The sequence below is a fragment of the Ictalurus furcatus genome, chromosome 10 (genome assembly GCF_023375685.1).
Source record: "Ictalurus furcatus strain D&B chromosome 10, Billie_1.0, whole genome shotgun sequence".
Lineage (NCBI taxonomy): Eukaryota > Metazoa > Chordata > Actinopteri > Siluriformes > Ictaluridae > Ictalurus > Ictalurus furcatus.
The window spans coordinates 15403927-15416725 of record NC_071264.1 but is presented as its reverse complement, the minus strand read 5'-3'; the positions used below and the strand labels follow the sequence as shown (position 1 = coordinate 15416725).

At 36.6% G+C, this 12799-nt stretch overlaps 1 protein-coding gene across 2 annotated transcripts; it reads left to right on the top strand.

Moving 5' to 3' along the window:
• Positions 1 to 2555: 2555 nt before the first annotated feature.
• Positions 2556 to 10458, top strand: tal1 (T-cell acute lymphocytic leukemia 1). Of its 2 annotated transcripts, none has more exons than XM_053635208.1 (4): positions 2556 to 2749; positions 4894 to 5396; positions 6658 to 6749; positions 8880 to 10458. In XM_053635208.1, exons 1-4 carry the CDS (start codon positions 2669 to 2671, stop codon positions 9314 to 9316), a joined length of 1113 nt encoding a protein of 370 aa, XP_053491183.1. In that variant the 5' UTR covers positions 2556 to 2668; the 3' UTR covers positions 9317 to 10458. The 2 variants fall into 2 exon arrangements, with proteins under 2 accessions (XP_053491183.1, XP_053491184.1); XM_053635209.1 differs by having other exon boundaries at positions 2681 to 2749; positions 4793 to 5396.
• Positions 10459 to 12799: the final 2341 nt, after the last annotated feature.

Sequence of the window (12799 nt, the reverse complement as noted above, 5' to 3'; positions counted from 1 at the left end):
GTCGTGACCATTAACCCCCTGTAACACTCCCGCAGACAGAAAGTCGTGACTTCACCTAGACTATATGAAGACGATCTGTTTTAGACTATATGAAGATTAAGATCTGTCTTAATCTCTGTTGGACACTTTATTTATTCATTTATTTATTCATTTATTTATTTATTTTCCCTGGTGATCTACAAACTTAAAACATAGGCTAAAAAATGTACTTTCTATAACACCTAAATATTATACATATTTAACATATTGTGTTAAATACTAATTTCCTTTACGCATTTAATTTTAAGAATGAATTGTTTGATACTGAAATCTTCAGTAATAAACCATAGACATTAATTTAAAGTGTAAATGATTCAGCATTGTAATAGTTATTTGGCGCGTTAATTCGTAAAGATTCGCACGACGTAACTCGTATAACAGTCACTAAATGTTTAGCACTAGCTTTCCCTAAGGCTTCATTTGCGTGAAATAAAAAAAATGTTCCTCATTCGTTAGAATCCCTACATGTAAGAGCCCATTAACGACTGTAGTTGTTAATTAATCACTGAGCATTGTGATTGAATCTGTTATAGGTGTCTTAATGGTTCATTAAAAATATCCCTTTGCAGGACTGACAGGAAGAAATTCAGTATCAGGATGGAGGGGTCTCAGATGCAGTTTTAAAGACTTTTCAACATTTTCCACCATATGCATGAAACAGCTCTGCCTAAACGTTACCTCCACTGCTCTGTGGGTTTGATATCATGCTTTCCTGGAAAGTAAATGTGTGCTGTAGAGCAAATCATGATTTTGAAATATGGAGAATTGACATGCAGCAAATGTTATTGTTTTTACTTTAATGAGGTGAGATAAACACTCCGTGTTAAATCAACACTGAAGATTTGTTGTGCAGCTCTCTCAGGTCTAGTGACTCATCAAAAACGATTACTTGTCAAGATGAACGTTTGTCTATGTTGTGGTGTAATGGAGCTCTATAGGGGATATAAACTGTGTAATCTAATTTATGCATATATAAAATGATGTAATTCTAATGTACATCATTCAGTTGGAGTACATTACTGCAGTGACTCTGTGACTGCTGGTGGGTGTACCTGCATGTTCGGCTCATTCAGTGATGTTAAATGCTGGTCTGTCGGTGTGTCTCTCATCCTCAGTGTGATGAGCTCGGGGTCTCGGTAGCTCTGATACGGTCTTATCGCGGCCTGCAAGCTGCAGCTCCGGGATTCACACCACATCAGCGAATCTCCCCTGGGCATCCTTCCCAAATTACTCAGATCCGCAGCAATGAACTAACAAAAGACAAGAGATCAAAGGCTCACCGATAACTGAGCTGATTTCACCTCTTATTAAAGCCTATTTTATGCTTATTTTATTCATGAAGATATGTTCATAATGCTGGGTTATAGCAGTACGGTTTGCTGAAAACTTCTTTTCTAACATACATGAACCCGAGTTATCATAACGATGATGATAATGATGATTGTTAATATTGTTATTGTTTCTGTGTGTAGTTGTAGTATTAATCTAATAGCGTAGCGTATTATGGTAATGAATGATAAAGTGAGAAATTTCGTTTAGTATCATCTAATATCAAACTCAAGTCATCAGTCAAACAGTTAGTCATTAGTGATTTTACTGTGTTACGGTCAAGATCATCATCATGTCATCATCATGTTCAGGGCCCTAAAACCTATATGGACAGGCAATCATTAGCCTACAGTTTGTACCTTCTTAGAAAAAAAAAATCGTCATCAGAATTAGGGCAAAGTCAGACAGGAATGGAAAAAGAGATCAGAAACGTGGACGTGATAAAAATCTGATTATCATCTACAAATGTTGCATTTACAAACATGTTATTGTTGTAAGTTGTATTGCGCTTTATATGTTTTACCTATTAAAACCTACTGGGCTATACAGAGGCTACTTGGGATAATATTTGAACTGATTAAACCCCATATTAACAGGTGTAATTCTAAATTAAAAACGAATGACCACAAATAAATCGTTTAGGCGAATTACTAACAATCTCTGATCTAATATAACACGTGTTTGTTGTTCCACAGGAGATGGAGTGCAGTGTATACAGCTATTTATTTCTTTTTAAAACTCCAACCCATCTTTGTATTACATTTTATTACAAAATAATAAAATTTGTAAAAAAATAAAATAAAATAAAAAAAAGATAAATAAATAAATAAGTAAGTAAAATAATAAAATAATAAAAATACATACACACTCAATGGCACTTTTTCCGAGTCTTCATCCCGCCCTCGAATTACAGCTTCCTCAAATGCATTCTGTTGTTTTATAATTTTTAGTCCCTTAGGGGGAGTTTTACACACCTGTCTACTATACAAGTTAAAAATCATTGTCCTCTCATAGTTACCTATTTTCTGTGCATATCCATTCACAATATATATATATAGTCCATATATCCCCATTTCCCCACGGATTTACCTTTAATGTTAATAATAATAATAATAATAATAATAATAATAATAATAATAATAATAATAATAATAATTTTTAAAAAAATGAATAATGAGGAATGGTTTGATAAGTAATGGCTTTAGGGCCCTTATCTGGTACAGCCACATTTGCCCCTGTGTTGTTGTGCAGTGTGTGAGGGGTGATTATAGAGAGCTTCACTCCCACTTCCACACAGTGCATGGAAAAAAAACCCAGACATGGACGAGCCTGCACAAAATGGCTCCTCACACACACTCACACTGACCACAGCCCGAACACGGTAAGACCAATATATCCATACATATTCATAAACACATTTCAGAGCTCTTTATCTCAAACGAAGGCTAATAATTACTGCTAATTAGGCTACGTGGTATCGTCATTTAATAGATTTAATTTTATTCTAATTCGATGTTGTTATTTTTTTCCTCCTTAAATTGCGCTTGAATCCCCGTATAGGCCCAGTCCTTTATCGGATGTGGCGTTAACAGTTAATTATCAAAATGCAATTAGGTTGGAAAATATGAGGAACAAAACGCAGGTGATTCGATGCCATCTACGATACTGGAATTGTTTTAATTGTTTTAAATATCAAGTTTTTGGATCGAACTAAACTGAGCTTCATGAGCCGGCTAAACAAAGCAATAACGCCAAAAATGAATAATAAAGAATATCAGCATTCAAATCACCTGCTCCTTATTGTGTGACACCAATTTTAGATTTACTGTAGAATTTCTAAAGCTGTGTTGGACAACTTAATACCCACATAACTGTATTTCTTTCTTTATTTATCTACTCATGTGTATTTTGGACAGCGCAGTAGAACATGACAGGAAAATGCTCTAAAACCAGCAATCATTCGATCAAAAAATATTTTCCTAAGAAGATTCATTTAGAAGAAAATTAAAATGTTAACACTTAATTATTTTTTGTTAAGAGTGCGTTTGAGCAGTGCTTTTTGGACGGGTGATACAGATGTTTTTTTTTTATATATATATAAATTAATTAATTAGAATCAAGTTATTAAATAGTTATTATTATCAAGTTATTAAAGCCAATTTTAAGTGACACTTTATTTTGTAAACAATCGATTAATCAAATAATTTTAAATCTATATGTATATCCTATAAGTTTCTTTTCTTGAATAACACATTTTTCAATTCAATTTAGAATACAAGTCAAAGCAAACCCTCATTAATGAATTCATTTAGCATATTAGACCATTCAGATGCTTCATTTGGTGTATTTTCAGTGGCTAGTTTTTGTTGAAAAGAAATCATTTATAGTCAAAACTATACATGCGAAATTGTAAACGCCTGCAATATATCTAGCTGAAGTGGCTGTGAAATTAACTGGACAAATCCGCGCATTTAAACAGACAAATTCGCAACTTATATGGAACAATGCGGTGGTCCTGCGTTAATAACATTATCAAATACTTATGCGTGTTATGAATTATGAGCATTATTAACACTCACTGCTTTTATTACACTCTGAGTCTCCACAATAAACAAAGCTCATGCATGGTAAAAGCACTACATTATGGTATAGTATGATTATAAATGCATTGTGGCCTATACAGCGGGGTGGGTTAAAATTATATTCTGTTGTACCCAAGAAACACTGTTTTGGAGAGATAAGCGCCCCGTCGACTGAGACACTGGTATGGCTCCCTTATCTACAGACACCATGACCAGAATATTGATATGATGGAACAAGGTCACGCAAAGGAAAAGAAGACACTTGGTCCTTATACGAGTCTGAGCCATATGACAATATTTATGTAACAGATTCAGCTTTAGATGTGTACGGGCCGGCGCTGCTGTTGATTCGTTCTTGTTAAAATAACAAATCAAATCCATTTCAAATAAGTTACAGTGTTGAGCCTAACTACATAATAATAAACACGCATGTGTGTACCTGTATGAAATATATAAACTATATATTTAAGTCTAAAATGATTGGTGCATTTAGGCTGCTTTGTAGGTTAGCACTGCACTAATGCTGGTGGACTACACTATTCGCAAGCTGGCCTACATTTACTCCTGCCTATATTTAGAGTAAATCCCTGAGCCACATTAATATACAGTGTGTGATGATGTGCATGGGCTGTGCTATGTAACACATGCTCATCCTCATGCTGTCAGATACTGTATTGCTCATCTGTCAGTGTTTGCAGTGTCGGCGCGCACAGAGGACTGATGAGATTGAGTCTGAGCAATGCATTCGTTGTGATGTTGACTTTTTTTTAAAATTGAGCAGTTTTTTTTTTTTCGATGTAAACATATTCTCCAGTGATGGAAAATATTCTCTCTATTGTAAGGTGACCATAAGAGAAGCGACGGGGACGCGTGAATCTTTGGATTATCCATTAGCATCCCACACTAGTGGCCACACTGCTGCTTTTATTCTTTTGCATCGCAGCCAGACAGGATGATGGAGAAACTGAAACGTGAGCGCGCGAGCCCGGGCGCTGAGGATGAGCAGAAGGAGGAGTGCAGCTCACCGGGACGCGACACTGCTGGGGAGGAGGGCGAGGCGCACGGGAAACAGGAAGGCACGACCACCACCACGACGAGCACGACGTCCGAGTTTGCTGAGAGCGCGCGGAGAGGAACCCACCTTCTCCTCCTTAACGGCGTTGCCAAGGAAACGGCGCACGGCGGCACTGAGCCAAAACAGGAAGTGGCAGTGATCGAGCTGGCCACGAGAGGCGATATAAAAGGCGCTGAGTTTGAGGCGGACGGCAGACACACGGTGCAGACCACCGAGTTGCGCAGACCTCCAGTTCCTCTGCCGCTGCCCCCGAGGGAGCCGCCTAACGAAGCCAAGCGAATGGTGCAGCTGAGCCCTGCCGCCTTCCCTGCTCTGCCCGCCCGCGCCATGCTCTACAGCAACATGGCGCAACCGCTCGCCACTCTCAACAGGTCAGCACCGGGGTTTACTGCATTTACACAGGGATGCTCTGTTCACCTCTGCTTTATGCACTAGTTGTATTAGCCTCGAACATTTTATTATTTTGAGATTTTACGTTTTTGAACGAGTACGAGTCTGATTTGATTATTTAATAAATAAAATAGGGTACTAAACTATACCTTTCCTTGTCTCTGGGATGGTACCCTCATTAATACACCTTTTGTACCTTTAATATGTAGCCTATCTTTTACCTAGAATGGTGCATGTAGGGATATAGTGCATATTCAAAGCTTTACTTCACTTTATCATTAGTACTTAGTAAAGTAAAGCTTTAAATATGCACTACATCCCTACATGCACATTTCTAGGTAAAAGATACATTTAAAAGGCACAAGAGATTTAGTCTTGAGAGTACCTCAAGGTAGCTACAAAAGATAAGGGTGATAAGGATAAGGGATACCACCATAGTGACAAGGTAATTGACAATTTAGAAGCCTACTATTTCCTGTGAGAGTGTGTGTTTAACCTGCACTCATTTCTTCGGGTGCCAGTGTGGGGGAACCCTTAAGAATTAACTTCAGAAATGATTCCAAGTAGAACCCCCCCCCCCCCTTTTTTTTATAAGGAGGCCAAGAATACACAATTATCCAATGATATTTAAAAAAAAAAAAAAATTCCAAGAGTGTAAAATGCAGTAGATATTAACCCACCAGGTATTTATATATTTATGTAGCCTACTTTTATGACAAGTCCACTGCATTTGAGATGGGGAAACGAATCAGTCGCATTCAGTATTTTAACATTGTTGTGTGCCTTACAGTAATAGTGTCTAAGCTCAGTTCATAGCGCAATAACCTACTCAACTTTCAATGTCATTACACAGCATTTTTATTTCTGAAAAAGGACAAAAATAAGAATAAAATGTATGAAATGAATAGCCTAAAGCATTCACGTGGGTCCAAATAAAATAGCGCAGATTAAAAATAAACGGATTTAAAAAAAAAAAAAAAAAATGGCTACCAAACCTCAGTGAATGCAGTGTTAATGCAGATGAAGCCTAACTACCACTCGTCACCATAGTTACCATAGATGGTGTTCTGTATAGCTATAGCTTTATTTTGGCATTATTGTCATCTAACATTATTTTAACTTATATTCCACTTTCTATTGTTTAGGTTGTATTATGTAGCATACAGACTCTCGCAACCATTAATTACACTAATAATTCTGCGTCAGCTGTGCTAATGGTGCTTTACCTCATTTCCGGTGCAGTGGCTTCGCTGGGGACGCGGAGCAGTACGGCATGTACCCCAGTAACCGCCTGAAACGCAGAGCTGCGCCCTACGAGATTGAGATCAGCGATGGTAGGACTATTTTAGATCTTTCTAAGTATGGTAAGCCACTCTTTGGCTGTGACTTTTTCCTTTCATTTCATTTGAATCCCTTCATTTGAAATCCTTCTTTCTCCTGACATCAGACCAAACATTAAAAGCCTCAGCACGGCTCACGTGCAATCTCTCTTTATATAGTCCATTTTCTGCGTTTGTATTAAAAAAATAATTAATAAATAAATAAATAAACCCACAAACAAGAACTTTACAAAATCAAATTATCTACACGCAACTTTCTATCGAAAATGTAAAATAATTGACCTAGACAGTGAATTGTAAGAGATTTAGAACCTCTCCACTTACTGGTGAATGAGTTAATAATAGGCTACTAATTATATTCATTTAAAAAAAATAAATAAATATATATATATAGCCTAGTGCAATATTATAATACGTTTTATCATTATGTAAAAATGAACGACTGATTTACAATGATGAATATGGACTTTACGTCAATTAATATTTTTGTAACGATTTCAGTCAGTTCCTCCTCATCCTGCACCCGTCATTTTATTATTTTACATTCCCAATCATTTCTTATTCACTAATTAAACATAAAGTTAGTGTAGCTGCTGGATAATCCCAGGCAGACGTTTCATCATAAAATCTGATGCTATTTACCCACAAACGTTAGATGGGAAATGATGTATGAAAAACCGGTAATATTGTAATGTAATGTAAAATGATGGTTCTATAAAATAATAATATTTACTGCATTAATTAACATGCAATTCAAGATTAATAAACCACAAGTTAGCGATGTAAATGAACATGTATCGATGGACGATTGTTTAAATCTTATTGAAATACACCTGCATTGACTGTTTATTCAATCCATGATTCAAAATAAGTCCACATAAATGAGCAACATTTAAATTGGTCTAAATGTCCATAAAATCCTGAGCTCTGGGCTCCAGGTGTCAACACGGAAGATTTCTTTTCAGACTCACTTTTGAATTTTACCATTTAAAAAAATGGTGTTGTTCATGGAGATCGGGATTGCGGGAATAATTTTACTCACTGATGGTGGTAACTTTGTTAATGTTACTGATGGTGTATTAATGCTGAAGTTCAGGGTTTCTACATATTAACTCATTTGTTATGTTAGTTATGGGATCCTTAAAGTAAAATGTTACTGGAAAAAAAGCAGCTCACAGTAAATACTAAGCAGTGCCCATATATTAAAGGAGGCTCTGATCTCTATCCATACATTCTGTTAATTATATTCTCGAAATAAGTCAGTGCATTTCATTCATTCAGTCATCAAGCACTGGTGATGTGTGCAGGAGTTAATGAATTGGGGAATGTTAAATTAGAACAGTGTTTATATATGTCCTCAAGGATTTAATTCAATACTGAATAAGAGTTAATTCAAGCCTAGAGGTTTTGCTGGGTGCTGATGATAGGAGCTTCAGAGCTGCCAGCCATAAAAATGCAAAATGTGAGACAAAGTGCTTGACTGTGAGCTGAGAGAAGGATTCAGGAGCAGAAATGTGCAGAGACTCCAAAAAAATGTTTGCATGGAAATAAAACTTAATGAAACACTCCTTCAAGTGTAAAATGTGCTGCCGAATGCTTACCTGTCTAATATATTGTGGTTTTCTAATAAAATGGTCTATTATATTGCTTGATTAATAATATGTATCCAAGCTGAGAAGCTTACTATGCACTCAGTCATCAGTTTATTAACTGCCATGTGAGACAGAGCTGGTTCTGTTCCAAAAGAGCTGTCTGGGATGAGAAATGAGCTTGAATAATTGAATGTAAAATGCCACAGATAATAGAAAGGTTAATTAATTCTTTGCTAAATAGGTTGAGATAAAGAGCTTATCTATCAGTGAGCTGAGGAGAGAAGGGACTCGGCACCATAGGTGGATTCACAAGCGAAGTCCTGTTAAAGCCAGTCAGCCATCCAGAGATACTGTTAAGAGATTCTGGTTTGGTATAAATGGTATAAAGTAAAATGCAAAAATAAGCACCTTAAATATCTAGCTTGAGCTGGAGTCACCTGTACTAGAAAGAGATTTTAGAGGCAATATCAGGATGATCAGACATCACCAGTGTTCCTTGTATACCATGCTCACTCTATTCCTTAATTTTCAGGTTCACAGCCAAAGATCGTGCGGCGCATCTTCACAAACAGCCGTGAGCGGTGGAGGCAGCAGAATGTGAACGGCGCCTTCGCTGAGCTGCGCAAGCTCATCCCCACTCATCCTCCTGATAAGAAGCTGAGCAAGAACGAGATCCTGCGCCTAGCTATGAAGTACATCAACTTCCTGGCCAAACTGTTAAATGACCAGGATGACATGATGGGTGGGGAGGCTGCAGCTCGGGTGCGAGACGGACGGGACGGGGGTCTGGTGAGGGAAGACCTCCTGCAGGACATGCTGAGTCCAAACTCCAGCTGTGGGAGCCTCCTGGATGGAGAAGGTAGCCCAGACAGCTTCACTGAGGAGCAGGACTCATCGGTGGAGTCCCGAGCGTCTGGGAGAGGACTGCACCACTCGGCCATGACTGTGGACACCAGTAACCAGCGATGACTGAGCGCAAACAGAGAAAGAGACTCGAGCAAATCAGTGTGGAGTGGATACAGAGCTTCATGGAAGCTGATGGGCCTGTGATGATGTTCACGTTGTGTGCAGTCATGACTGTCTTTTCCCCCTTTCTTTATGTCTTGTGCACCTCTCCATTTTGGACGCTGCCCCCTATGGGTAAACGCTGGTACGGGGGAATGGTAATGGTAGATTTTGGTCCATGAGATAAGAGGGCATGGATTTGAAACACAAGCCAGATTTTTAGAACGGTACCCTTTCTAGAATTCAGCTCCATCATTTGGTCAGGTACACTTGATATCACTTTTGAGTGATTTTTAAAATGCTGTGTGTGGAAAATCCCATTGAATATCCCAGGGATTTCTTTCTTAATCCTCCATCAGTATTGGAAATTTTGGACAGTACTATTAATGGTGTTGGAGGTTGATAAGACACTTTTTTTTTGTAGAGAACATGGTTATATTATATTCATGTTAATAACTGTACCCACAATAGCAGCTAAATTTTTGCAGAACAAAAGCTGCCATTTTGGAAATGGCATTTAAGTATGACCTTATTTGATAAAACCTACACAATCATTCGTGTACACACACACACACACACACACACACACACACACACACACACACACACACACACACACAAAACCACATGGACGTAAAAAGGTTATGATGGTCAGAGGTACAAGTGTGATGCTCCAAGTGTACATAAATAAACAAAATAATGTTGTACATGTGTATCTAAAACCAAACCCCACACATCCGTAATGTTCATCTTCATTGTGATTATGGTACAATGAATATCACCTCCTTTTCTTTTCTTGTCCTTCATAAATCCTAAATCATTCTTAAAGAATCCAGTAAGTGTGTTATCACTGTATTTAAATTTTATCCAATTGATCTGCTTTTTCAGCAGACTATTGAGTAACCAGTCTTGGTACCTTTAATTCTTTTTTTTAATTTTTTTTTATTTTATTTTTTTGTGTATTAAAAAACAACAAAGCTGTTATTTTAATGTGATATTTAGTAGACAGACCTTTGTTGTAAGGTGAAGATGAAATCTATCTATAAACATGCAATGTTATATCTTACAGAATTTTATAGAACATGAAATAAAAAGGATCAAACAGGTGTAGTAATACTAATTTTTCTCTCTCTCTCTCACACACACACACACACACAGAGCTCATATGAGGCACTTCACCATCTAATTAAGAATACAAAGCACTGATTAAATAAGATAGTTGTTTTTAATTAAGTGCCACTTACGCCATGAATCTGTTCACGAGAGCTAGAGGCCATTTCATTTCTCCATTATGTCACTTCAGGTTAATCAGCCACCATTCTGAACGTGTGTGTGTGTGTGTGTTCCACAGACTCAACACCTGTATAAAAAAACAAAAACAAATAAATAATAAAACATTAAAAAGACTTGATACAAGTAGATTTTACTACCTCAAAAAATTCCATATTTTCAGCTTCACATGTAATTCTATACATGTGTATTAGGCACATACAGTCATCTAATATCTAACTGTTAAAGTTGGGTAAAAAAGGCTCTCTCTCTCTCTCTCTCTCTCTCTCTCTCTCTCTCTCGCGCTCTCTCTCGCGCTCTCTCTCGCGCTCTCTCTCTCTCGCTCTCTCTCTCGCTCTCTCTCTCTATTACACACCTCTTTCTCTATATTACACACACAGTTGCAATCAAAATGATTGAACCCCTATTGCAAATCAGATTTATTGTCAAAATTTCAGCTATTTGCATTGAACAGATCAAACAAAAGCAATTCAAATAGTTCAACACAACGAATGCTTCAAGTGGTTTCCCCAAATTCAACAAATCTAAAATTATTAGTGATCAAACAAAATTATGTTTTACTATGTAAAGAACTCAGATTTTAGACTTAAAATTAAGTAAATAATAGGGAAAAAAAATCTTATTATTATTGCGAATGTGAGTGTATCACAGTAAAATGTACTGCATATACATATGAAAAATATATTAAAGTATAAAACACATACATGCATATATGAACAGGTGGCAGTTACACTTTAATGATTCATCAAACTCACGCTTCCACACGGTAAATCTGGACTAAATCAGACTAAAGACACCATGAGCGTCTCAGTGGCAGAGAGACAGTGAGTGTTGAAGTGGGAGTGTAGAGATGGGGGTGAGAGTGGGTCATTATTATTTGAGGCGGTGGTCTGGCTTTATGGATTTAAATTGCTGATAAGCATCAAAGCCAATAAAAAAGTCATTGGTGGGCCAACTGGTCTCAAGAGACTGCAGAGAGGGAATGTGAAAAAACGATCCAAGGACAGTTCCCAGCCACTGGGAGTGAACACACGCGCACACACGTGCACACACGCACACGACCTTGCTGCATTTCATCAGTCTAATAAGTCTCAAAGGTGTGTAAAAATGTTTCAAATTTCAATTTTATAACTATAACTCCAAATATCTATTCATCTCCCCATGATATCACAGAGGCTTAAATTATATTAACCCTTTAAATGTTTCCTTTATGGAAAATAAGATCAATAATTTATAGTATGCTTCATTACTTTTGCACTGGAGCTATGAGACTAATGTAGCTAAAAAGTAAGGGAAGATTAAACACATACCATACATATGATTTACTACTTCTTCTTGTTGATAATGTTGAGAATAATAATAGTAGTAATAATAATAATAATAATAATAATAATAATAATAATAACAATAACAATACCCCCAACAGGGGGGAGAGTATTGTATAGGCTAGGAGATCTATTTAAAAAGAAAGACAGAATTTCTTTTAGACATTATTTCTTCATTTTTAAACAATTCTCTGAACAAAATAATGGCATAACTCTGATTATGAGGGTGGATTTCTCTTAAAATTTAAAAATACTTTAATTGTAAATAATTAAATATTTAACTTGAAGTTTTGTGTTCTTTTGGTCTTAAGTTTTTTTTATTTTTATGTTGTGTAAATAAGAAACACACAACTGAATTATTCTAAAATGATTGTGTATATATTCTCACTATCTACATTCCAAATCCAGGGGTTTTGTAGGCTGTCTATTCTGCTTTCCAGATCTTTATTACCAATTACTGCCTGAATCAAGTGATCATTCATTATGGATAATTCAATATCTTTCCATCTAGCAAGAAAGTTACACATGTTAATATAAGAGTCTGATCGAAATGAAACCATGTCGAGTTGTTCAGTATCTCTCAGTATCTGACACTGCATGACAGTCATATTTGAGGGTGACAATATTAATCAATATTGTACAATAGTTAGTTTCTGTCCACTAATTTGATCAGACGTTTAGTATCAAGTGACGTTTAGTATCACAGTACTGGTACTTTTCACTGTGTTTGTCACTCTTCTTATTTGTGTTTGCTTAAAAAAAAATTAAAAAAATAAAATAAATAAAAAGTCAGATTCTTGCAATAGTTCATTACATTGAAACTGTTACTACA

Bases quoted from the DNA above. Each gene is read 5' to 3' on its own strand.
- tal1 (XM_053635208.1), top strand. From the start codon at position 2,669: ATGGAAAAAAAACCCAGACATGGACGAGCCTGCACAAAATGGCTCCTC. The intron at 2,750-4,893 runs GTAAGACCAATA...TTTGCATCGCAG, and splicing joins CTGACCACAGCCCGAACACG to CCAGACAGGATGATGGAGAA. The intron at 5,397-6,657 runs GTCAGCACCGGG...TTTCCGGTGCAG, and splicing joins CCGCTCGCCACTCTCAACAG to TGGCTTCGCTGGGGACGCGG.